The sequence below is a fragment of the Alosa sapidissima genome, chromosome 3 (genome assembly GCF_018492685.1).
Source record: "Alosa sapidissima isolate fAloSap1 chromosome 3, fAloSap1.pri, whole genome shotgun sequence".
NCBI lineage: Eukaryota > Metazoa > Chordata > Actinopteri > Clupeiformes > Clupeidae > Alosa > Alosa sapidissima.
In genome coordinates this window covers 15525189-15553178 of record NC_055959.1, presented here as the reverse complement: position 1 = coordinate 15553178, position 27990 = coordinate 15525189, and the positions used below count along the sequence as shown (strand labels likewise).

General features: G+C 39.2%; 2 protein-coding genes and 1 long non-coding RNA gene across 5 annotated transcripts in view; 1 reads left to right on the top strand and 2 right to left on the bottom strand.

Moving 5' to 3' along the window:
- The window catches only part of LOC121704901, a 589105-nt gene that overhangs the window by 367264 nt on the left and 193851 nt on the right, over positions 1-27990 (bottom strand). The window lies entirely within an intron of this gene.
- Positions 237-15287, bottom strand: LOC121704688 (integrin alpha-D-like). 3 transcript variants are annotated; one of them, XM_042085127.1, is made up of 10 exons: positions 14674-15287; positions 14000-14107; positions 11276-11377; positions 9720-9758; positions 7842-7957; positions 7564-7706; positions 6863-7013; positions 6471-6621; positions 845-942; positions 237-594 (listed from the first exon to the last, which is right to left on the bottom strand). In XM_042085127.1, the coding sequence occupies exons 3-10, from the start codon at positions 11310-11312 to the stop codon at positions 454-456; spliced, it is 876 nt and encodes a 291-aa protein (XP_041941061.1). In that variant the 5' UTR covers positions 11313-11377; positions 14000-14107; positions 14674-15287; the 3' UTR covers positions 237-453. The 3 variants fall into 3 exon arrangements, with proteins under 3 accessions (XP_041941061.1, XP_041941060.1, XP_041941062.1); XM_042085126.1 differs by lacking the exons at positions 14000-14107; positions 14674-15287 and adding an exon at positions 11567-11816; XM_042085128.1 differs by lacking the exons at positions 237-594; positions 14000-14107; positions 14674-15287 and adding exons at positions 4137-4221; positions 11567-11816 and having other exon boundaries at positions 895-942.
- Positions 16591-18101, top strand: LOC121704719. Its single transcript, XR_006030621.1, has 3 exons — positions 16591-17204; positions 17421-17477; positions 18019-18101. It is a non-coding gene; the product is annotated as an uncharacterized LOC121704719 (long non-coding RNA).

Below are 27990 nucleotides of genomic sequence, written 5' to 3'. Positions count from 1 at the left end.
TCAGTTTTATGTTGACGTTTCATACTCAGATGTGCCTTTTACTGTATTACATTGTTTACATTTCTGCAATGCAAAGAATTTAAAGCGAATCCCACACTACCGTACTCTGTTTTTTTTACTCTTGCCCTTTTCTCTGACATTTTTTTATGAAACATATTCCACCTTCCTTATACTGTATATATACATAAAACACCTTCAATATTTTGGTGATAGTAGGAAGTAACATGAATCTCTGATCAATGTGACTATTAAGGCTGCTGCACCAATGATTTCAAAGTTATTGCCCGTTGTGATGTAAGTGTTGCAAACGTTTCCCAATCAAGGGTGGCCAGACTCTATTCACTTTGTGAAAGATTTCCAGGCTAATTCTACCCATCGTTATCATCACCAAATTAATTAAATATACATGTGTAATATTCATATACTCCACTTTCCACTCTCTTGCAGAGCTGTTCAAAATTCATCTTTGCTCTTCTTCTGTTCTTTCACGCTCTTCTCATTGTACTTTTTGTGGAAAATCTGTCCATCAGGCTGCTTAATCCAGCTCAGTTTGGTGTTGGATGGCAGCCCCTGCTCCTGTAGTTTCAGTTTGATCTGTGGAGTAGAACACAGCCGTGTTTTAACTCCATCATCAACACCCTCTATTTTCACATATTGCTCTTAATCCTATCAATAAAAAAGCATTCACTCATTCATTCACGCAGTCATCTGTTCATTCATTATTTCATTCTTTCATATTGCATCCAACAACATTCAGAAAAAACATTGTAAAATGCTGTATGCTGTCAGTCACATGATGTGCAATGTTTTTTGATTGTGTCTATTGTCGGTAGGAGAGACTCACCTGATTTAGGATTTCATCCTGAACCACAGTGTTGTTTAGGTCAAAGGTCAAGTTAACTTGCAGTTCCACTCTCACAATCTGCCTCCTCATCACTGTGGCTAGTAAACACAAGAGTAAAACCATTACAATAGTACTCCATCTCTCTGTCTCTGTATGTATACACACAATTAAACAAGCAGACACTCCACTCATACACACTCAGGTTTGTTTGTAGTTTTACAGGTACATTACAAATAAACAAACCTGAGTGCGTATGAGTGGAGTGTATATATATATGTCTCTCAGTATATGCACACGTGTACATTCACATACAGTATATGCACCTTTAAAGCATAAACCTATTAAGCTTAATTCATTATTTCTAACATGCAATATTAACTACATCAATATCCCCAAATCTCCAAATTAAGGTTTGGATGGATACAATGTTTGGATATATGGTTACCCATATATACTACATATATACACAGTATATATGGGTAACCAAATTCAAACAAACAAAATGGTACCTCTTAATAAGACATGTTAACAAACCATTTACAAGGTATTACTAAAGGGTTAGTTAGCTATTTACTATTCATTAGATAATGTTAGTAAATTATTTACAAGTAGTTTATACTTAGGCAGTGGGAGGGCTTGATGCACAGGATTTTTTCTATGCCTATATCCATTTTTTTTTTTGGACTCCACATATAGTGGGCACTAGATTAAGACCAGATTTACTTCGGTGGTCGGATTCAGAGAAGAAGTGCCTAGGTCAATGGTGGTTGGTTAGGGGTTTTTAGGGTTATGGTTTAGTCCACATCAACAGGACGGACCAACCTAACCGACCTAGACCATGCCTAGGTTGGTTAAGATTATTTGGATATTTTATTGTGGTAATATGGTGGCAACATGGGGCGCAAGCTGCTAACTGGCTCATTTGTTTTGTGTTTGTGACGGTCTATGCCTAGGTCGATGGTGGTTGGTTAGGGTTTTTAGGGTTATGGTTCAGTCCAGACCAACCTAACCAACCTAGACCATGCCTAGGGTAGTTAAGAGTATCTTGGATATTGGATATTTCACTGTGGTAATATGGTGGCAGCATGGAGGGGAGTGTCTCCAGAACGCTGGTTAAGCCTTCATTAGGTGTCGTGGGTCTAACTCAGTGGTCCCCAAACTTTTTCTTCCGAGGGCCAGCTCACGATGGCTCTAAGAGAGGGCCAGAGACTCGGAGTATATCAGTAACCATAAATAGCTTAGTGCTGTGAACAACAGCAGTCTACCTTAGTTGAATATTCCATTACATTTAATCATAGGCTACTGCAATTTAATACCATTGTTAGCTGTGTTTATGTTGCCATCATGCCATATCAGTGTAAAATGTAGCTCAAATGATATAATACTAATAAAAAGACTTTAGCATTCCCAAAAGTATTAGCAGGGAGTCCCAAAAGTATTTTATTCAAAATGTGTGAACTCTGAACTCTGTGTCTTTGCATACACGGCTCAAGTTTTGAACAAGCAATATCCTACAAATAATTTAAAGTTCTCAAACTATGAGAGTTTTATGAAGTGCTGGCAAAAACATCTGAAATCACCTGATGAGAACTTTGTGATCTCTATGAACATTTGAACGAGTGAATAAAAAATATCCCAGAAAGTCCCAGAAATATGACTTGAATAGAAGTTAGTTAGTTATTAACAATTAATTGATAAACTTTTAGAATACTTTGAGCACTGATGCAGTCAGCATAGGCCTCTTACATTGTTTGAAGGTAGGCCTACATTTCATTCCGTTTTCGAGCGCCAAAACAACCACCATTGGACAAAAAGAGGTATTACATGTGTACTGTTAAAGGAATTATCCGGAATTATCTGTAGCGGCGAAATGACATGCCCGGGTCACTTCCAGGCGAGTTTTGACTAAAAACGGTAAAATCGAACTTTCTCAAAACACATCTGAATGACATGATTTTGATGTCAACTCAACGTATGTACACCCAATCATCCGTAAATTGATCTAAAGTGCATTTTACTCCGGATAATTCCTTTAAGAATCACCATAGAGAATGAATTGGGGAAATTACAGAGGTCATAGTTTGACGATGTCGTACTCCCGTGCGGGCCAGATGCTATATATGTTTTGGAGGGCCACCCAAAATGAGGTGGCGTAGTTTGGGGACCACTGGTCTAACTTAACAAAACATCGGTGAATGAGGGTGCCCACTTGATAACCACAATGACATGCTGCATACTGCATACTGCTGTTAGATGGGCCATTTGTCTTGTGTTTGTGACCATTGGTGGTTAGCGTGCTTTTTTAACCCTTACAAGCCCGACCGTTCTAATTTTGTTAAAGATTTTAACAATGACCAAACATCTAATATCTCAGCTGTCCAATGACTGATTTTATTTCTGAAATCTTCCCCGTAATGCTGACAACTTCAATATGAGCTTCAATATGATTAGTTGAACAGATATGATTGGTTAAGGGGTTTATGACACAAAATGTTTTGGATACTTGAAGATGAGTCATGAAAAAATAATTTCACTTCAGTCGTACATTTGACATGGACAGCCAGATGCCACCTGCACTTCTAGGGTGACCAGACGTCCCGAAAAATTCGGGGCAGTCCCGATATCCAAGCAGTTGTCCCGAATCCCGAATCCTGCCCTAATTGTCCCGAAAATTATAGGCTATTCAATCAGAATACTGAGTAGTTATTTTCTGATAAACATTAAAAACTGTCCGTAGAGAGGTTGAATCGACTGCATGCAGCCCCCGACGGCAGCTAAGTGTCTGGATGCAGCCCGGCTACTTTGTTTCTTTTTGACGTTCTATAATTAGGCGCGAATATGCACTGATTTCGCGAAGCCGAGGACATTGAATGTGCAGTGTGTGCAAAAAAGAATACGTCGGAAGTTCGGCCTAATGTCCATGTCGTTTTAACATAATCTACTTAATCTAACAATTATTTTGTATTCTTACTTAATGACCCATAATTTTGGCAAGGCTTGTTATTAGCGTTAGGCTATTGTCCATATTCTGAAAGGTCTGATTTGCACTGTTACGCAGTCATTGCTTTTTTTTGTTTTTTTCCCACAATTACATTTTGAGTTCATGATTTCTCTGTTGTATTTTGAGGCAGACTTGATGTTTGAATAAAAATGTGTTTTGGTACAGGTTTGAAAATTTGCTGTAGGCCTACCAAAACAGGTTAAACAGTTTTACTTAAGCCGACCAATATTTGTCATTATTTGTGTCCATTAAATATCTTAGTGTCAAACAACCACGCGAATTTCAAGTTACCGTTCAAGTTATTTGTCTGTCTGGTGGATCAACGGTAATGTCAAGGGACTCCATGCGTGCGACCAGTGTTCGCATCCCACCTCTCCTTGTCACTTTTGAGTAAGAGTAGGCCTACGAGACACAACAATAGGTTTTAACCCTAAATATTTATGTATATAGTAATTAAAATAAAAAAAAAATAAATAAAAGAGACCATTAGGAACATGATGTTAGTTAAAAATAATAGCTTGAAATAAAGTACAGCTTTATTTTATATTTCCTCATGTCACATTAGTTCAACTGCACATAATCAAAAGCAAAAGAGATTTCACCTTATGTGGGGATAGAACCTACAATGTCATACTAAGAAGTCGCCTGCTTTAGCTACTGTACCATTGATCAGTGTGTTAACTCTTAGAGTCTGTGAATACCATAATACTAGCCTACTCAAATTAACATAAGTAGCAAGAATGAGCCCAGTCGGGGAGTCAGTAGGCCTATTTCTCTTCGATGTCTTTTAATGAACATTAAGCCAACATCATATCCCAATTATTGAGTCACAAAAAAAACAACCTCTCTCTACTTCTGCACCAATACCTAATTTGAGTGTGTGAGGGCGTTCACACTGAACATTTCAACGGCACGAAGGGCGCTGCAAGTCCCTGGATGGTGCACTCATAACGGTCAAAAGGCTGAGTGTGGAACGCTGGACACTTTTCGCCCTCAACGGACGCCATCTTGGCTACATAGCGGAAGGGGAGGGAGCGTTTTTCAAACTCGTGGTAATCACAGTTGAGAAAGCTGAAGCAGCAGCAGTGGAAAACACACTTTACAGAGGTACAAGCAAGCATGTTTTGACACTGATCATGTCAATTTCGAATAGAGGACACCAATAAAGTTATATTTAAATGTTACGATCGTCATTTCCGTGATGAACACTATTCTGTTAAAATTTGTGCACTCCGCCAGTAAGTTCACAGTGCACATAGGGTGCTGCACGAAAGTGTACTTACGAAAGTATGCCAATTGAGACACAGTCTGTGTGATTTTTGATGACACTGATGACATCCGGAATCTGAACTACCAAGGAATGACAGAAGTGTGACTGCTCAGGGGCTGTAGTTCCAACCACCAAACTTTCTGCCCTAGTTTGCTATTGAGAGTTCGACCTACCCTTTCTTGAAACACCAAATCCAAGCACCATGGTTCTAATAGTGCGTTCAGGCCACCTGGGAATATTAGAGACTGCCCCCATGATTATGTTATTTTTCCGACTGCCAGCGTTCACGTGCTTTGCCGTTGGAACGTATGAAAAAAAAGACACCACAACAACAGTTAAAACACTGCGCTCATTAATCTTAAATAAACAACTGTTTTTCGCTTAAAGTATGGTGTAAGACGCTTACTGTATGAAAGATAAAAAACGGAACAGAAATGTTTCTGTAACCTGAGATATTTGAGGCCTTATCTGATGGGATGCGCTCTCAGATAACAGCGGTCCTGGTGATTCAGGGGTTTGCTGGATGAATGCTATTTCTTTTTTGGATAAAAGAGATCCTTCTCACCTCTGTCTCTTCTCTTCGCTCTTGGCTTCTCTTTACTCTTCTCTTCCCTTTGGCTCTCTTGAATGGGCTAGGCTCTGTCCTGCCTGTTCATCTTCTTCTGGAGGAGGCCTTGCTCTCTCTGGCCTCCTCTCACTATCTCCCTCTCACTCTCTCTCTCTCTTTGTCTTTCTCTCCTTTCTCTGGGGTTTGTTATTTTCTTTATTTGATAAATTGTTTTATCTGGTGTATTCGACATTCTAACGTGTTCATTTGTTAAGTTTACATTTAAGTTTGGTGTTGGTTAAGCTTACTTTTTTCTTTTATTCCTTTGTAACAGTATGTTTACCTACCTGAGTTTTACTTTACATTCAACTTAAGTGATATTGGTTACATTTACCTTTATGGTTTACTGGTTAATAAATTGTTAATTCACCCAACAATTACATATCTCTCATCTCGTATGCCATGCCAATATTCTGCTATAGTTGATAACTACTTGGTAATTATTTGAGTACGAGTTCTTCATTGTGTCGAGTCAGATTGGTTCCTCATAATATTACCATTGCTTCACCAGCCTGTCCCCATTGTCCATACACATGCTAACCTTGAGCGGCCAACACAATTCTTATCCATGAGGAGCTCAGTTGTGCTCTCTCTCCTTTCACTGTGTTAGTGTTAGCAGTGCAAGTCTAACATATGAACTATTTAGCTTATTTACACCAAAACCCCATAATCACTTGCCGGCTAAGATGTTTCATTCTTTTGTGGTAAGTCTATTTGCAAGTGCAAATAAATGCACATTTTTACCGACCTTCTATGACCGTGATTCTTTTCACCAGACTGCTAATGATTTTGTCCAGTGCCTCAAAGCTGTCCACTTTAAACACGTAGTCTGATTCTGGTGAAGATGCGATACTCCTAAGTTCATCTGTTGCTGACTGACTGTCAAAGACATTTCCAATCTGCCACATAAGGAAGAAAATTAGCATCTCACATAAGGGGAAATTCTCTGGCAAGATTTTACACATCACATCTGGTCAAGTCCGATGTTTGATTTTGAGAATCAATATAAAAATGTCCTGTATAGTCAACTTTTTGTTCAAGGTGCTAACACAAAGATCACAAGATCAACTGGGAGCCCAAATATTGTCTGTGCTTTGCTTTAAGGTGCAGTGAAGTGAATGTAAACATAGCTCTACATACCCCAATAGCATATCTAGTTATATTTTTTCTGTCAGCCAATGCTGTGGCACTGGGATAGGTTGACGCATCCGAGGATTGCCCATCTGTGAGGACAATGAGGATTCTATGGGCATTAGGTCTCGCTCCAGCAGAAGAATCAAACAAGTCATTCCTGTGTAAATGATAATAGATTGATGATTCACACCTCAAATGATCACATACTATTATAAGCTCCGAATAAATAACCTACAGCAATAAGATTCATTAATTGGCTCACATATGCCTGAGTTATAGGAAAAAAACAATGCAAATAAACCTTTTCAGTTTTGATGAAAAAGATTCAGAGTGGAGTTACGTGGTAAATAATAAGAGGGCAGTTAAAATAGATAAAAGAATCAGGTTCATGTAAATGTAAGACTTTGTGGAAATTGCAGTAAATTGCAAGAGACAATTTCTCACGTTGAGCACACAAATGCGTGTGTCGTTTATTTTCATAAGAAAAAACACTGAAATCAAAAATGGCACTGTCCAGCAACAAAACCGGCATGAGGCTACACGTCATCACACATTCATAACATTTAAAGGGACCGCGACCCCTGAACAGTCATACTTACATGAAGTAACTACAGAAAGAACAAAGTGCTGCGTTTAATATGAATGTTGTGTAGGACCACACTTAATAACAAAGGTGAATTATGCATGTCACATTCACTACAACTTACACAACTGTCTGGATAGCACCTGCAGTATATGTGTTGCTTCCTATCTGGCTGATACTGTCCACCTGATTTTCCCATCCTGTTCTCTGAAACTGATGAAAGTTCACGTGGATGGTGGTTCCAGAGGAGTACTGTACAAAGGCAAACTGCATAATGAAAACAAATCAGTATACAGTGCAATGTCCTCTGGAAATGTAAATGGATATCTGGACTGTTTATTTAACACGTTTTCTCAAAGCTATGGCAACAATTGTATTGAATCAGGAAGGAGTCAGACTCACAGAGGTATTAAACTCCAGGAGACTTGCGGTCAAATTTTTTACAAACGTTTTCATGACAATAAAGTTGTCTGCCCCCACACTCCCAGATCCATCCATCAGGAAGGCAATATCTAGGCCTATGGCCACAGAAGGGGGAACATATAACAGATTATCTGGATACAATATGAGTGACTGTGTTTAAAATATACTGTATTCATTTTGACTGAGAGAAATTAAATGTGCACTTTGCAAATGTTCAAAGGACGGCTACTTTGTAAACTACATGTTTTAGTATTTCTCTGTAATACGCAGTTTGCTAATAGTTTGTCTGTGTTGCTACAGTATATACAGCTCTGGAAAAAATTAAGAGACCACTGCACATTTTTCTGATGTCATCCTATGGTTGCTGAGTGACGAGTACATTTTTTGTATTTATTTATATATTTTTCTCTCCATCTCTCTTGCCACTTGACCCCCACCTAACACATATAGGTACACCCCCCTCACTCACACACACCATTACACCCCATTCACATAATTACACCGTAACAGGTACACCCCCCCCCCCAAACACACACACCATACCTACACACCTTATTACTCCTCCCCACACACAACCCCCCCCCCCCCCCCCAAACACACACACCATTTCATCACCCCCCACCACCCCACCCCAACACACAATACCCCCTCCCCCACACACCCCACTACTACACCCCCCACCCCCCCCCCCCCCACACACACACACACAATTTTATCATCCCCTTATCACCATCCCCCTCCCACACCCCATTACTCCCCCCTCCCACACCCCCAAATCATGTTTATGGGAGTAAAATGAATCAAAAGTTCACCAGTCATGAAGTGATAATATAAGATGTCAACAAACAGAGAGAGAATGCAGGGCAGTAATTGTACTCAATTTAGATACTTCAACTATTTGTACAGGCTATGATAGTCTAGGCATGGAAATGGATGACATGGAAAAGTGAGACATTAAACCAAACTAAAGGAGGGTTTGAGATACTGGCCAGGCTACACGACTACAACCTCTGGACACTAATTCTGCCCATAGAGGGTGCTAACTTTGATGCATTTCTGTATCTCAATAACAACTTTTGCAACGGTTATCTGTTCTTCTTGTCTGTAGTCCATGTGCATTCACAACCAATTATAACACCGGCCGAACAAAGAGCTAACATCCATGCTCCATTTGTGTCATAGAACTAGCCTGGCTACGCCTCCTTTGAGGGAAATACTAGTCTGGAACAGCATGGTTCACTAACAGTTCCATCGGTAGGCAGATTACCTGCCCAATCAGCAACAAGAGGGAATGACACTATATGTTTACGTTTCAAAATCAAAAGTCTCTTTGGTAAACGGTGGTATCAATGCCTGCAAACATCAAAAATTGCAGTCGGAAGAATGTGTACATTTATTTACAACAAAGGTAGGCCCACATACATTGTTTCCTGACTGCCAATGCTGTTTAGTGTCGGAAGTAGGAAGTAACATTATGAATCCCAGAATAATGTGATTGGTTAGACTGGACCAATGATTTCAAAGTTAGCACCCATCGTGATGCAAGTGTTGGGAAGGAATCCCAATCGTGAGTAACCAGACTATCCACTTTGTGAATGAATTTTGTTTACCAGGCTATAATAGAATCATCGCAACCCTAATTTTTAATGCTTCTGTACTTCTGTGGAAATGTTCTAAAATATCCTGATTGCTAAACTAAAGTAAATTATCTTAGACGATGTATATCGCACACCCCTATCAACAACATAGATAAACATACAGATAAAGTGGTATTGTTGGCCCTGATGAGATAGGTCAAATATTTTGAAATCCTTACATCATATTGATATGACGAATTTGTACAAAATTCGTACCTACCTTGGCCTGTGAGTTCAGATGTAACACAAGAGGTGAGCCCTATAGACAATGACATGGTTGCAGATGTAGGAATGTTTATATATTACATTTCATGAAATGAAAAAAGGATTATGTGCTCAACACCATAATCTATACTAGACTGCTGGTGACAATTGTTGGCACTGCAACAAAGTGAAAGGAACCTACTTTCACATGATCTGGGAATGCCCCGAATGACAAACATTTTGGAAGAATGTCATATTAAACTTATCTATGATTACTAAAGAAAAGATCTCTCTAGACCCTAAATTATGCATTTTTAATTATGGACAATATGTACTGGCCCCCCTTCAAGAAAAAAACTATCTATTGGAAGATAGGTCATAGCAGTCAATTGGAAGACCACTATCAACATTAATGTAAGAACATGGCTACAGACATTTGAAACATTATTGAGTCTAGAACAAATGTCTAACTCCATATACACAGGTACCCCAAACATTTGGCACAAAATTAAAAAAGAAATCCACAGTAATATTGCATGCTATAGTTAGATCACACGATAAATGATGACTGTGATCTATGTTTCAAATGTAATAATGATCTGATGTAGTTTGTAATGTAGATTGACTTGTGGCCTGTATGGTATGTATATATGAGATAATGTAAATGAGTGTTTATGAATATATACCTGTATGTAGCCACTTGAGTATGTATGAATTGCCGTACGCATGCTTGTATGTATGTATGTACTGTGTGTGCTGGCGTAAACATACAAGAATGTAAGATTGTACTTGCACATTTATGCATTTCCATATGCGCTTGCATGGACTTCTGGCTGTGTATATATGTATATGTATGTATGTATGTATGTTTGTGTGTGGGTGTGTGCGTGTCTGAATGTATGTTCACATGTATTCTTATACGGGGGAATGCATATAGAAATGTACTTATACAAGACACCTGATGAGATCTAATGTACTGCTTCAACCATCAAAATACTTGTTGAATTTTTTAAGAACTGTTATTTTCTGACCTTAAAATATAACTGATGTAAACAATGTGATTCCCCGAGCAAGGAAAACTCAATAAAAAAATAAATAAATAAATAAATAAAAAGTAATCTATACTAGACTGGGTAAAGAAAAATAAACAATAAAGTTGTTCTAACCACCATATCCATATTTTAAAATGTCTTGATTTAAAAGTCAAGTTGCAGCCATGTGCACACAAGTTAAAGTCACACACCTGCAGATAATAATAGGCTACAAGGTGCATACTTTTGGTCAGTTAGTTGAGAATATGTAGTCTTTGATTTTAACATTTTCATGGAGTGGGGGATAATACACTCTGCACAATAGATAGACTAAGTAAACAATAGTGAGAATATAAGTAGTCAAACCCAGATTCGAACTCTACATTTCTTTACCACAGGCTATCGTCAGCCGGCCTTAGCGCACTGTGCCACAGTTTTGCAGAGAGAATGCGTAGGACTGAGCAGCGGTCATATACCATTATGCGGTACATCTAGTTATAGACACAGTTGTGGAAATGGGTTGAGAGTTGTGTTGACTCACCAATGAAAGTCAGGAGATGAATAGCACTCCACTTCATGGCAAAGATGGAAAAATGTATCCCCTAATAAGTTAAGCAAAAACTTGTCACAGGTGACCCAGACCCTAGGGGGAAAAGAAAAAAAAAAGAAAATATTTCCAGATAGACTTTTGTAGATTTAGTGGTTGCTTTGCCTTTCAAATTCTTCTGAAGAGAGTTCCAATTAGTTTCCCAAAAAATAAAATACTTTCCCAGTTCAACAAGCAGTTATACAAGACATGGTATCAAACCAGTAAAGCAACGCGAAAACATACCTGGGCTGTTTGCTTCTGCTTGTGCTGCTAAGTCAATATGACATGGTATCAGGTCTGACTGATATACAGTATATGACCCGTCTGTTGAATGAGGTGACAATAGTTTGCATGTTTTATAGGAGATCATTTATGCTTTCTTTTCACTGGAAAGGGATACACTGGCAGTTAAGTATTCACTGAGTATATGAGAATGTGAAAAACAACAGATTATGATTACTCACTGATGCACTTATTCTTACTGTACTCTAATGTTTTTAAATTGTCCTAAAATTGTTGAGAATTGCTCTAAAACTTAAACTGTTTACCATGTTGTTAGTCGCTTTGGCTAAAAATGCGTCAGCCAAATGTAATGTAATGTAATGTAATGTAATATGTGTGCAATATGGAAACTAGCCCTTCCTGCAGCATTAACATACTGTACGACTGTTCTGATGATCCACTGTCATTGATCCACTCTAGTTTTGATGACTGTCTACCAACATAGCCAGTCACTGAATATGACACACTACAATTGACGGATGACCAGGCTGGATATTCCGAGAAGCGCCTCCATGTGGACATCTGGGAAACCATTTGACAAAACGCTACTGAGTGTTCATGCTCAACAAATGCAACATCTCACTTTATGATAACTGTGGTCCATATGAAATCCTTCATATTCAGTGTCACACTTGATAGCTGCTGCTCATGAAACATTTCAAATAGATAAACAATTAGATGCATTACAAATTAACTCTTTAATGTACATGTTGACTTCCACACCCAGTCACTTTTACAGCAGCAGACAGATGATAGGATGGTGCTGTAAATAGGACTAACATGGTGTGTGTGTGTGTGTTGGAACTGACTAACTACCTGTTGGACTCTTCATTTGCATATGGAAACCATGCAAATTAACAGTACAACACACACGCACATTTTTGTGGACCAAAGGAAAACAACTGAGCTAGTCAAAATAAGCCTATTGTTAATTTATAAAAAAAGGTTTTCATGATTCTAAGAAAGGAATTCTGGATGATAAGTATATATACTCTTTTGATCCCGTGAGGGAAATTTGGTCTCTGCATTTATCCCAATCCGTGAATTAGTGAAACACACACAGCACACAGTGTACATACAGTGAGGTGAAGCACACACTAACCCGGAGCAGTGAGCTCCCTGCTACAGCGGCGCTCGGGGAGCAGTAAGGGGTAAGGTGCCATGGATGTGGGCACAGGAGAGCAGTGCCCAACCACTTCACCCGCCCACATTTTTCTGTTTTCTGTAGTCTTGTTCCTTGCTGAGGGAATATGATATTTTAACTGCCCAATAATATACAATTCTAAATTCACCATTACATATCCACAGATCTTTTACACAAACTCTAAAGAACTTGAACTATTACTGTTGTTATACATGTTATGCATTGTATGCATGTTATCCCAGGTAAAAAAAAAAACTATTAAAAGTATACTTTTTGAAAGTGTACTAAGTACAGTTTGTACTTTTTTCGTCAAATCCAAGTGTAATTAAGTGTATTGAATTATGTATTAAGTTCAACTTAATACCAATTTGACTATACTTTGAGTGTAATTAGTGTGCTAAAATGGACCAACTTTTTTCAAACTTTAAGTGTTCTTAAGTACATTATACAAAGAGATTTTATGAGCATTCGGAACACAGTCGCAGTACAATTTTGTAACATCCCAAGTGTATTGGAAATGTACTTAAAATGCATTACAGTATAACTAATAATAGTGTAGTAGTGTATTTTGAATACACTCTTATCATCCTCATTTCTATTCATTTGGCATGCTTCTGTAATATTTTAAATTAACTTCAAATGTACTTCCTGACTACAATAAGTGCCTTGAAAGTTTGTAGTTATGTTAATAAAAGTATAGTTTTAAGATACTTTAAGCATTATAAAGGCATGCAATTTAAAGTATAATATTAGTGTGATTTAAAATTGTACTATTAGTACTCTCCTACCTATTCTGTTACATCTGTTGCATTTAATATATACGTGTGTGAAATAATATATAATATAATACACCCGAATGCATGTTTTATCGCGCAAGTGTTTTTTGCCACTATTGTGTCGCGATACTCTACAGCCTCATTGGTAGACCATCAATTCAAAATGCAGATTTCATGAAAAACAAAAGTTGTTTACCCTCCTAGGTGAGAGAATTTGCCCTCTAAGCTTGAAATTGTTTACTGGACACCCAGCCTACAAGCCAACAACTTAACAGTCTAACATGACTAAATTTGTAATGCATGATCATTTATTGCTTATTTGTTTGCAAAGTCTTCTGGCCCAGAAAGAAAACCATGGTGGTTACGGATCATGGCTGAGGAGGAAAGGTACAGCTGGTAGAGTTGTGCAGTGAGTGAACTTCCCTCCCAACACTGAGATGTGGTGGCAAAAGCTGTGGTAGCTAGCTTCCTTACTAGCACACCATCTTCCAGTCCAAGATGCATAGAGTTTTCGGTGGCAACCCGGGGCTGGACAGCAGTCAAATGCATTGACCTTGGTATTAGAGAATTTGTCTCTGTTGTCTGTGAATAGAAAGAAGACGGACAACATTTTACAAGATAAACAATATTTTACACAGAAATCCATTGGCAATGATGAAATTAATACAGATTATCTGTACATATTTGACATTTACTTTTTATGGGTCAAATTGGTATTGACACCATCTGTTTGCCATCCTGGTATGGGTAGACCTGGCCAGGTAGTCTTTCCTTAAAGCGTTGTGCACCTTGGCACCGATATGAGTGCAACCACCCTGTTTTCTGCATTTGATTACCTTAGATTCCTTTGTTTCCAATCGTATTATCGTTTTCGGGTCAAATGGCATTTTAAATGGGAGTCGTAGGGGCACTAGCGTACTATTTTGATGCATGAATCAAAATCATCATGTATCAAAATAGTTCTGCCCCTACGACTCCCATTCAAAATGGCATTTGACCCAGAAGCTTAATGGTGGCGCTTCTGACTTAATTATGCTTTCAAACGAAAGTTTGACTCAGGTACATTCACAAAAAGACCCTAGGTTGCATTTTGGCTTGAGTTATGCTTTAAGAGTAATGGGGCAAGGTCCTGGATGAAGAATATTTACCTTCACTGCTGATTATTTGAGGCGTTCAGACATCTCTGTTTCAAAACTGTCCAGGAACACCTGTAAAAACATAGTTAGGCTACAGATTAAAACTAGGTAAATTACAAACACTACCATGAAATGAACTTGAATGCTCTGTCAAACACGAATAATTAAAAAAATCTAAATCTATCGCATAAACCAAGTCATAATATCAATCATGTAGCCTAAGCTTCATAGCACTAACTTAGTAGAACACCAGGTTTAATTCCCCCTCTAATATAAATGGTGAAAAAAAACGTTCTACTTCATAAAATGCATGTAATTTGTCCTGTAGACTCATTTTAAAAGATGTCTCCACAATTAAAGAAAAAACAGCTACAATGTCATTAGCATGCCTAATGAATGTGAAGTGTTAAGTGTGACTAGCCTAGCACCATCCTCCTTTCTGTGAGGTAGCCTACACCACACATAATATTAAAGAACATTGGTGAACTTTAGGCAAACGTTGCTTAATAAAGAACACACTTTCTTCCATCATAGTTTGTCTAACGTTAGTGCTAGCCAACGCTTGTCAATAATCCCACAACACACACACACACACACACACACACATATCTGACTTTCTCCAACTTTTGCACATCTCCATAGAACTTTTTATTTATTATTTTTTATTTCTCCTCCATCTGTCTACCCATGTCCTTGATTGCCTAGCCTTTCTGCCCCCCCCCATCCCCAACACACACACAAAAAACACACACACTTACATCATCACTGTCATCACCTCACATACATACAGCACACTGTTTGCTACAGTAAGCCTCCTCATACTTGCTGCACACTTGTTAATATTGTGCTATCAATGTAACTCAACAAACAAGGCTTGTAAACAAGAGCTGGCAAAAAGGCATTATGAGAACGTAAAGATCAATGCTCTTAAAGTGACAGTGCACCATTTATAAGAAAACTGAATGTTTAAAAACACACAGTAATGGTCTGTAAATAATATACCTTTTATTTTACTTTAGGTGTTTGAGTTATCATTTAAATGTCACTCACTTAAAACCACTCACTTAGGGCACCAAAATGGTCAGTAGGCCACCATCTTGACATGTCTTTATTAAAGGAACCGTATGTAAGAAATTTATTTCAATTAATCATAAATGGCCCTGATATGTCACTAGATATTAAGAAATCATATTATTTCAAATACTTATATCACTGACAACAGTAGTCTGGCCAGGATATTGTCATTTAAAAAGTGGAGTTGCAGCCCTCAACTGATGTTGATGTTGTCATGTTGTGTTTTGGCCTGATGCGCCACCCTCCACCTATCTACTAATCACAAAGTCAGTAGTTTTTCGGCATCTGGGTTGCCAGCTCTGCTAGTCAGAGGGGAGGGGAAAGGGATACATCGCTCTACAGTAGTTTGAAAGTGATTGCAGTACCAGTTTTGGCCACAATCTTACATACAGTTTCTTTAAGCTTTGATTTACAATATAGTAGGCTCTCTATTGATTTTAATGAGCAGGCCTAGGCCTTAGAGTTACAGTATTTTGACCTTTGCCTAGGCCTTAGAGTTACAGTATTTTGGACTTTGACCTTTTGTCGGTTTTTAACAAAATTCTGACTATGATTGAGCGTAATAAACTGCATTTAGAATGGCAAATCCACATTTCCAGATATTTTGGTGAAAGTAACTTAAAAGTAATGCAATAGTAGTGTAATGCCTTACAATTCAGAGACAGTAATATTATAATATAACAAATTACTTTGAAATGACAGTAATAAGTAATGCATAATACATTTCGATTTTGAAGTAACTTGCCCAACACTGCCCCCCATTAATGCACAAATAGGCTGACACCAGACATAATTTCACTGCATTTCTTACTTCCAGTAACTATATGCATGTGATAATAAATTTCCTAGTATCCTTGTATCCTTATGGGCTCTGCTATGTGGCTGCACAAAATAAGCAGGGAAGGATTTTCGATCAGCCGATATAAAAAGTCAGTTTTTGCAGACGTTTCCTGGTTCCAAAACCGGGCTTTTGCTAACTTTTATCTAATATAAGGCCACAAATCCCGAAGCTATTTGTTTTATGTAGACATACCGCCGTCAACGAGTTCATTGAATGATGATGAATGTTTCTTGGAGTAAGATTTAATGAGAAGGGGCAGTATTTCACTTCATGTAAATGCACATTCCTTAATGTGTTTTTGTCTCTTATAACTACTTTTTCACATCTTTACATGCTTCATTGTGGAGCGGAGGTCTTTCTACCGGTCAAGTATCATTGCCTTGTCACAGACCAGGCGATTTTCAACGGAACTATGAGCTAAAATGATCAGCATCACACTTTCTGGATCCCGATATAAAGCTCATTTTTTTATTGGAGTGTAAGATTGGTAATGTTAAATATTTGGCAGTTTCTTTCTGATGAGTAATGTATATTTATGTTCTACATCTGTGTTACAGGTCATTCACCAGTGGCTCCCGTCTGGTTTGGGGGTCTACCCTTTCTCATCCTGGCCTGCCAGCCAAGTAAAGTAAGTTATACAGTTTTACATTTGATTTATTTGACTTTTGGTCCACGCTTAAAAAAAAATAAAAAATTAAAAATAACCACATGCTTTTGTAACTGCCTTTATCAGTTCAGGATGAATTGAATGTAAATCTCAACATACAAAAATATGCTTGTCTTCTGTAATAAAATCCACCTACTTCAAAAGCTCTCTAATGAAATGCACATATTTTTATTTTAGAAGAGAAATAACTACAGACCTCTGCAACTGCTGATACCGGTTCAGGATGAATTGCAGGTAAATCTCAACATATAAAATGCTTTTGTCAGCTTTAATAAATACCTAATTTCTAATACCCCCAAATGCTGGACTGTGTAACTAACAAGTAGTTGTGTCTGGGAACTGCTTTTCTGATGCCTTTTTTGTATTTTAAGGGAACAGGTATTTGCCAAAATGTGGTCAATTCCATAACTCCTCATCACACACAGGAAGGCTACACTGCGTACGTAACTGAAGCATTCAGTTTGCAGAGCATCTGTTGCAACAATTGGCTTCCACTGTAAGTAATGGAACTGGTTACACCAGACGTGATGGCGTACAGTATGTTTAAAAACATTGGATTAGTCTTCTAAAATAATTTTTACGCTCTGTGAACCGAGTGCTTCACTTGCGGACTCGGTGTAGCCCAGGCCTTACAGGTGGTAGATTTTGTCACAGTTAGACAGAGCCGATAGCAGCCTGCTGGCGGCAGTAGCTTTATATTCATGTAGCAGACATTCCGTTTAAAAGTAGGTAGTTATGTATAACAACTCATTTTGTAATGCTTCTATGATTACAGATGCTGTGAGAGAGTCAGTGGTTCAACCAGCCAACAAACAGGAAAAGCTCAAGGCGGAGTTTTAACTGTCAGCAACTCTACCCCAAAAAATCAGGCTACTGTTATTTCCCACTAAGAAAAACAGTGGTCTGGTATGAAGGTTATCTGTGTTTTGGAACATGTACTTAATTTCATTAAATAATAAAAAAAGTTTGACACTTTATGGTTGCATTTCATTTTACCTCTAATACCTGTTCAATGTATTTAGTGTCTACGATGACCTTTCATTGAGCATTGAGGTGCGGTGAGGAGCATTGAGACAAGTTTCCACAATTGGACAGTTAGCAATTGCATAAAGGAGGATTTACAGTTTGTAACTGATGGATAACTTGTAGGCTATTGTAGTGTAGCAGAGCTGAATTGATGTAGCCTACTGCTAGTAAAATCCCTATTTTCATACTTGCTGTTTAACAATGAAGGCATTTGGCTGTAAAATCACAACGTGCTCCACATGAACTGAATGTATTAAGTCATTTGTATTATATTTGTCATATTGGTTGGTACAATACTTTACATTAAAACCTAATTAATCATATTTCTAACACACTAAAGTATACTACTTTTTTACCTGGGATGTTTTTATGTATATAGGCTAAAATATAAAATAAAAATCCCTTTTTGTCCATTATCCATGGCCTATAAGCAAACTTCTGGATATAAAAAACAATACTCAACCCACACAGACACAACAATTTTGGAACACACTGCCCATTTCTATGGTCGGTTGCATCAACGCTATAAAAATGGTGGTCCTTCCTAGATTCTTATACATTTCCCTGTATCCCTGTCTTTATTACCCTCTATTACTTCAACAAGCTGGACTCTATCATATCCTCCTTTATATGGAACAATAAGTTAGCCAGAATATCCAGAAAACACCTGTTTAAGTGTAGAGCAGAGGGAGGCGTTGGTTTACCTCACTTTAAGAATTTGAATGCAATACTTCACTGGCTTAATGGTTTTCCGACGGCCCACAACAATCAAGAAGATGTACCCACTTGGCTTCAGATAGAAATATCTACATGTGGTGCCACCTCCCTCCCAGCACTCCTTAATAACCCTGCAAAAATAAAGACACCTTTCTATATAAAAAATCCAATTATACTTCACTCCTTTAGCCTGACGAGCCAGACCCACATTAAAATGTAGGGTCTGGGCACTCACCGTTCGCAGTGCTCAGTCCGAGGGGCAGGATAATCGGTTGTCTTTCAAATTCCCTCTGCACGCAATAGGACAGCACCATGTCCCATGCGTTTCCCACCAGCGGAGCTAGTTGGCTAGTTCAAACTTTTGCCAACTTAATAAAAGCTTAACTCGTGTCACACTGTTCGCCAACAGCAACATCCATCTTATTTGTTTTTAACACGATTTGACGTTTATTTACGATTATTTCATCATACACGCTAGACTAGCCCTGCCGCTAGGGTGCGTCTAGATTTCTAGGCTATCACTCCTTAAGAATTTGGAAACAAATTCAATCCTTTCTTGATTTGCCCTTAGTCTACATAGACAGTCCAGTCCTATCTGTCACAATCACATGTGTCGAGAGACCTGCCCCAATGGTATGTAAGTTAGTAAGTAAGTATATCTTTTGATCCTGTGAGGGACATTTGGTCTCTGCATTTATCCCAATCCGTGAATAGTGAAGTCGAACCGGCAAGCCCAAAGGCCGAAGCCCTAACCAGTAGGCCATGGCTGCCCCAAAAGGTAGCATTTGAACATTAAACCACACAATGATCCAAAACATACAGCCAAACAAGGCAAGAAATGGTTAACAGAGAACAATAATAACATTTTAGAGCGGACCTCAATCCGTCAAAAAAGTGAGCACAAGGCCAAAGTGATGGCTCGTTCCTGCCTCAAAACCCAGATTGCTGCTAAAAAGGTGCAGTCAACACCGGACACTTGCCGTTATATGAACCATTTTGAGAGCTGTGGTGGTAAATAAAGATGTTTCCAGTGATTGTTTAAAAAGGGTATAAATAATTTTAAACACACAATTTTTAATAAAAATGTTAAGAAACATTTTTTTTTTATTCCATGTTTTTACCACATTGTCTTGCAACCTTTTGGCATGTGCAAGTGTCATTTTAATTAAGAACAAACATATTGGTCAAGAGAAAATCAATATTTGCCAGGGGTATGAATAATTTTGTTAACTATATCTTTAAAAAGTCTAAAAAGTGAACATCCGAATTAACTGCTTGTCAAATTAAAAGATAGCTAGGCTATCTTAAAAAAGCTGCATTATTTGCATGATAAAATGTAATCAGGTAATCCAACAATGTAACTGTAATCTGATTACACATTTTTTTTTTATCTGGGCTGATTATAGTTACTTGATTTTTGTAACGGAGTGTCTATTTACACCCCTGGTACGAACAGCCTTGGCCACACAGCTGAGCTATTCATACCCTGTGACATAACAACAAAAAGACGTTGCTCACGTGCACAAAAAACATGGCGGACATTAGTTTTTCGTCAGCAGAAAGTGAAGAATTCTGAAAGGTTTCGGCACTATATCTGTTCAGATAAAGTTTTAGATTGAAAAGTTGTATTTTATTTTCATAATCTTGGTTCAGTGAACACATACTGTACAACCGTCAGTTTGTTAGTTAACAGACATTTCATGAAATATGACATTTCGGCCTATAAACCTATAAAGTTTACCTGCAAACACTAGTTCCTTGTGGAAGCAGATAGTACAGTGGTCACAGACAAGGGCTGGCATGCGAGAGACTGGGGTTTGATTCCTGTGTGATGCGAATAGCATCCACTTCTAACTGTACATTGATGCAAACAGCATACCTTATTCAGAGTGTCTATTACACAGCTGAGCTATTCACACCCTGTTATGTAACAACAAAAAAAACATGTTGCTTGTTTTTAAAATATATATATATATTATTACATTGTGTGATCAATATGCCAGAATAAATGCACCAGGGTACGAATAGCATACATTGATATTTGTACCAGACGGGGTACTACCATATTTTCCGGACTATAAGTCGCACTTTTTTTCATAGTTTGGCTGGCCCTGCGACTTATAGTCAGGTGCGACTTATATATGAAAAAATATATAATTGAACATGTTTTTAAATGTTAATTCATATTAACTGACATGAACCCTACATGAAACATAACTGTCTAGCCGCGAGAGAGTGCTCTCAAATGCACAAGTTATGTGCACTTTCAGTCAGAAATTAGGTAGGCTATGCCTGAAGCACATGTGCATACCTAAAGCCTCAAATTATGGCCGGGATTCTATTTATAGCCGGGTCTCAGATTCGGACAAATAAAGGTGGTTAATAATTTTGTTTCAATTTAACTCATAAAAGAGCTCTTCTTAATATTTTATATTGTTGGTTGGTTTAATATTGTTGCCAATGAAAAGTCATTGTCTTACACCACAAGTCTCCAACACGTTGCTCTCAAGCTACCAGTTGCATGCCGCCCCCTTCTGAGCTTGCCAGAGGCTGAAACAGTAACCTTCATTTAAACACAATTGTTGCTGCCAGGCATCAGCCTACGAATTTTTATAAAAAAGTAAACCATGCAGAATTAAAAAAATAACTAAATTTAGGCTATCGTAGACCTCTTTGGCTATACGGAATAAGGTTTCCATGTCAGCACAACACACTTCCATGGATAAATGAAAGCGGATGCCTTATCTCGCAATAAGCGGATGGAAACCCTTTCATGAACCATCAAATACCCCACAGATTTCAGTGGTCATCAGTCCCGATATTTAGCAATATCAAACAGTACAAGCCATGCCCCAAATAAAGGCGCTGTGCTTTGCGCAGCCTAAATAAAAGACCCATAATTTGAGAATGTACGATAGTCTGTCTCCTAAACATTCCTCACCCGCTATAAGTATAAGTATATATACTTTTTTGATCCTGTGAGGGAAATTTGGTCTCTGCATTTAACCCAATTGGTGAATAAGTGAAACACAAACAGCACACAGTGAACACACAGTGAGGTGAAGCACACACTAATCCCGGCGCAGTGAGCTGCCTGCTACAATGGCGGCGCTCGGGGAGCAGTGAGGGGTTAGGTGCCTTGCTCAAGGGCACTTCAGCCGCGGCCCACTGGTCGGGGCTCGAACCGGCAACCCTCCGGTTACAAATCCAGAGTGCTAACCAGTGGGCCACGGCTGCCCCAAATTATCTAGACATGCATGAAAACATTTTAAAACAAAACTAACTGCCATGTAGGCTAATACTTCAGATCACTGTTTTGCTACTAATTATCTTTCACATAATGAATATGCACACTAGAAAGTGAAAGTAGGCCTACTATGCGCTCCGTGTCTGTATCTGTCTGTTTACGTCCGCAATCGATTATAACGTTCCTCAAATGGAGAGCACATCCATGTTCTCTCGCGTTATAGGCTGTCATGCTTCTGTCTTCGCAATATTCCTGACGGTTCCTGATCGCTAAACGCTTTTTTTCCTTTCCTGTCGATCGCGGTTGATAGAAGAACCTAGGCTATAATTTGACTTCAGCGGTGAGAGAGGGAGAGAGAGAGAGGCACCCGCAAAGTGGTCCTGCGCGCGCGTGTGTGTGCATGGGGTTCAATTGAAGTCAGAGTTGGTCCGTCCAGTCAATAGTCACGCATTCAGGCCGCTCCATTATTAGATTAAAGTTATCAGACAGCGCTGTAACATGTGTGGGAATTTCTCTGATTATGATGGAGTTGTGGGACTTTTATTATTATGCTCAATACTTATTAACTTATGCGTAATACCTGCAATCCCGCGCTGAAATTTAGGCCCTGGTTTTAAATGCGCATATTTTATAGGGATTGTCAAAGTTTTTTTTTTTTTTTTTCGTCATCTACTTCCTGAAATTTTGGTCAACGATACCCGGGACACCGAACCACCAGGGCACATGAAATTTGGTGGGTATTGAGCCCCACTAGACTTTTACGGAAAAAACATTTTGGTCCCCACTTCCCACCCCGTCCCCCCGCGCTGGGCCCCCCGAAACCTAAATAACTACCTGAACCGTGGCACCGAGGATGAAGACATTTTTATGGTATGTTGGTCTCAAGGGCCCACATCAACCTAGCCCATAATCACTCATTTGTGATTTGCACCCCCTCGGTAAAAAATGAAAATGCAATATCATTCTGCTTTAATCGCCCCTCTCTTCAGTTAAGATGGTCAGAACTGCACCAAATTTTATGTGTATGATTAACCTGACATTCTCTGGGGGTATGCCAAGTTTCGTAGAATGTCATCCATGGGGGGGTCTAAAAAAATTAAGTTATGTGTACATTTAGTGACTGTACACTCATTGGCCTGTAGATGGTGGTGCACACATATACACACGCACACACACACACAGGTACGCACATACCATCAGTATCGGCAATTACAATGGCCGATACATAATTACAAATTCAGTAGGATTAAAGGAAAACCAAAAATATTCATCATAATAATTTGGCTGCATTTCCAGTATTGGCGTCACATAGTCGTTTGTCCACCAGATGGCGCATCGTTGCAAGTTAATCTAAAGTGGGTTGGAAAGACACTACACTTCCTACAAGGACAAGACTGTAGTTTACCGCAGAGAACGTCTAATAAGGGTAGGATGATTTCTGCATGACATGTAAATCCCATTTCTTCTTGAAGCCGAAATAAATCTGAGAATGTTTATCGGACATGCTTGGTTTTTACTGCAGGTAGGCTACGTTAATCTTAAATTATATCAATAGCCTAGATTAGGTAAAATAATGTTACCGTTAGCATTGGTTGAGTGATGGAGGCCAATTTGATTATTGATGTATTTGTAGAAAACCATAAATGCGGTTATAGGCTACCAAGAAAATTGATAACAGCACTAATTGCATCTTTCGACTGTCATCTCATTTGCTTTTGACCATAACCTAGGCTACTAACAGGAGCTAAGTGAGTTAGCCACAACACGTTCGCTACGTGATGGTTTTCTAATGGAAAATATAGGTTACCTGAAAGATAACCTGTCTATGATGCATCCTAAACATTTAGCTCAAAGTCTCAAAAAGCATCTGAGTCAACGTTCATTCCCAAACACCCATATTTTAATCCTCTATTTTCAAAGGTGATTCAAGTAGGGAAGAGCATGGCTCAAAGTAAAGTACTAGGACTGAAACTACATAAATTCGTCAAAGTGAATAATTTGTGTCAACTCGCCGCAATGTAGATTTATTAACGCACCCGTGATACGAGTGATCTACATCTCCATTTACAGTAAACCAAATGTTTTAGAGCGCACGTTGAGAGATGTATCCAGGGCAGGGCTGTACCTACACATATTTGTTGCACGTGCTACAAAAATCATTATTTGCGATGGATGATTTAGTACCAACGTTACACCGGTCCAATACAGTTTTGCCTATGGCTATACCGTGAGACTGAGACGTTTTTGTTTGTTCGAAGTGCGTGTTTAGGGTGTGAGAGGAGAGTCGATGTGCTTTGATTCCAGCTTGGTAGTAGTAGTCTATGCGATTAAAAAACACGTGTGTGTGAAGTATCCAAACAATGATAACACTTTCATTATGGCTGCTTTAGCCACAGACCTTGTGCTACTGTACAGTGGGTTGGGTTCCATTTAGAAGTGTCGCTTTCCTTGATTCACACAGCTGCGTGAAATGTATTACTACTGATATGCAAAACTATTAACTTTTCGCCAAGAGGTGGCAGCTTAAGTCCGCTTGATACTGTAAGCCATTGGTTCCCAAAGGAGATTTTATTTGGGTCGAAATTAGGTTACTTTAAAAAAGCATTTTCCCCGCTGGAAAATGTTTTAGTAATGTAGTGCTCAGTTATTCAGTTCAGTGCAGTTTTTATTGAGGTGCGACATGCAAAGGCCAGTAAAATGTTTATGAATATGTAGCGAATCTGTCGACGTGGGTAGCAGTCAGTTGCTGTTGATAGGTATACATGACATCTGGACAGGCTCGGAAACAGCTCGGAAACCAGTAGGTGGAAAAACCAGAAGGGGCACAACACCGGCGATTCCTTTTCGATTTCTTAAAAGATTGAGCTTGGTCTGGCGAAAGCCAGACTAACCATGGAGCTCATAGTTGCAAAATGCAAGGGAACATGAATCAGCATATTATTTGCACAAACAATAACGGACAGTAGCTCTTCAACTTGGCCCGTTAAAATGTGTATGAACTGTCTAGCAATGCATTTCATGAAGGCCCTTTTGGACATGTCAGTTATTTGCACCACTGGGTAAAACGGCATTTTGTTTTAGACTACTGGTATTTATTTTGTGCATTGACAATAAAGCTGAATATCATATGAACTAGATGACTAAACTTATGCATATGTAGAAGAAGAAACATTCACAAAAATCCATGACATGACCTCTCTTCTTGATGGCTGTTATAAACTGCATGGAACTGACAGGGATTGTTTTGTTTAATAATAAATAAATAAATACATTATGCTGCTACCTTCTGCTTTTCCCAAATACAATGTAGCCTGCAGGTGTACCTTTCATCAGTCCAGTTGCAATGGATGGACTGTGATGAACTGCCCTACTTGTGATTGTTTAGATATTTTAAAGGTTTTATAACAATGCTACAAATTTTTTGGCAAGTGCTACAAATCTATTCACCTTTGCAGCGCCAGTAGGCTACTTTGTGTGCGGCCCGCAAACACACATTCCAATCAAGCATACACAAAAGTTTCAAGAGTGGGGGATGGAGTAGAAGATGGAGACAAATTCATTAATATGATTTATTTTCTCTGAATGGATGTACAGGACTGAGCGGCAGTCATATTTTGTACCGCTATGCGGTACATCTAGTTACCACTATCAGTAATCACTATTTATCCTGGGCAAAAGCCATATCTATGCAATTTGAGATTTTTTGGGGAGATAGTTACAGCCCAAATGTTAAGATGAACTCCCGCAATCGTGAGCACCACTACTGTGAAGTGTAGTGGAGGGTGTGCAAATTGTAGCCCTTTGACAGCGTGCGCAAAACTGACACGGCATACACTAACAAGTGAGTAGCAAAGCGAGGTGCTGGGGAAATGATATGCATGTCGGCACATCCCTAGTGACCACCAGAGGCAGCGGGGGACCCACAGGGGCCAGCGTGGCCATGTGTGGGCTTATGGACCCTTTCAAGAGAGTTCCATTATCAGCATCATAGTTGGCCCCACAAGACTTCCGTTTTAACATTCCATATGTTATCTTAATGCAGAGGAAGTAGATTGGGGCCCAAATAGAACGTTCAAGCATTGTTTTTGTTTACCTTGTTGAAAGGGTCTATATGGGGAGGTGTGTGTTTTTTATCACGGAAGGGGGGGAGGGGGTGGGGGGCAGCCGTGGCCTACTGGTTAGCGCTTCGGACTTGTAACTGGAGGGTTGCCGGTTCGAACCCCGATCAGTAGGCCACGGCTGAAGTGCCCTTGAGCAAGGCACCTAACCCCTCACTGCTCCCCGAGCGCCGCTGTTGTTGCAGGCAGCTCACTGCGCCGGGATTAGTGTGTGCTTCACCTCACTGTGTGTTCACTGTGTGCTGAATGTGTTTCACTAATTCATGGATTGGGATAAATGCAGAGACCAAATTTCCCTCACGGGATCAAAGAGTATACTTATACTTATACTGCACCACTGAACATCAAGTGGAGCCAGGCCAATGCTACCACCATGTGGTTTATGGGGAAAGAGGAGTGCCATGCTCCAGGAAGCTGGATTGGACGATTCTCATGTTGGCGCGGGCAGTCAGGAACAAGGTTGCACGGAGCCCAGTCGACTCCCTCTGGACCATAACTTCTGCCTGGGGGAGAGGAAATGGAGGTTATGTCATCCATGTTAGGACAAGGCCAATTAACTCATTTCAGATGATGGCAATTACCAGCATGATCAGATGACCAGGGGTGTCAAACTCATATTAGGTTGTGGGCCAGATTTGTTGGAATGATACCTCATGGGGACTGTCATTGTTATGGTCATGAGTGTTGTTTGATGATATACTAATCATAAACTGCTGTCATATACCACTCTTTTTCTCTTGAAATAATAATAAAAAGATCAAATATCTCCGTTTCCGGCCTTTCAGCCTCTTCCTTCTTAAGGCTGATTTGTAATGCTAGATTTAATCAATGTATCATATCATAGAGATATTGCTTATTACACATTGTTGAAGACTATCTTTTTTTTCTAATTTTCCCCCGATCTGGCACCCGGGCCTTATGTTTGACACCCCTGACACATACAACACATAGTACAGTACACTGCATTTCTGTTACTTCATGCTTCCCATAGGGGGCACAAGCAATTAGAAAGGCAGGGTGCACAAGGAGGAGAAGACAACGGATAGCTCAAAAAGTGTTACAAACTGTAATAGAGAGCATTTGTTTCACTGTTTTAAGACTGTCAGAGGTGAGGTTATGTATAGCCCTCCTACAGTCTAGCCCTTTGTTAAGATAGCCTATGTTTTGTTGCAGTTTGCATTTGTGATTTTAAAGTTACATGTACAGCAACATATTTGAAATGGATTTTAGAACATTCTGGAATTCTATGGTCCTCTCCCTCATGGCCATAGTAGGTATGTATTTGCTAACTCGCACCACTCTGTGTTCTCTCTCTTATGACGCCACTAATCTTTTCATACATATCAACAGGTTCAAAAAGTCAAACACTGACACAGTCTGAATCAGCACTGGCAAAACCTGGAGGATCCCATAAGCTGACCTGCACAGCCTCAGGTTTCAACTTCGGAGACCACTGGATGCAATGGTATAGACAGTTACCTGGAAAAAGTTTGAATTGGGTTGCAACTATCTCATATTGGGCTGGAAGTGACATTCGTTACTCTACCGCTGTCAAGGGAAGGTTCACAATCTTAAGAGACAACAAGAAGAAGCAGGTTTATCTGCAGATGAGCAGCCTGAAGAGTGAAGACACTGCTGT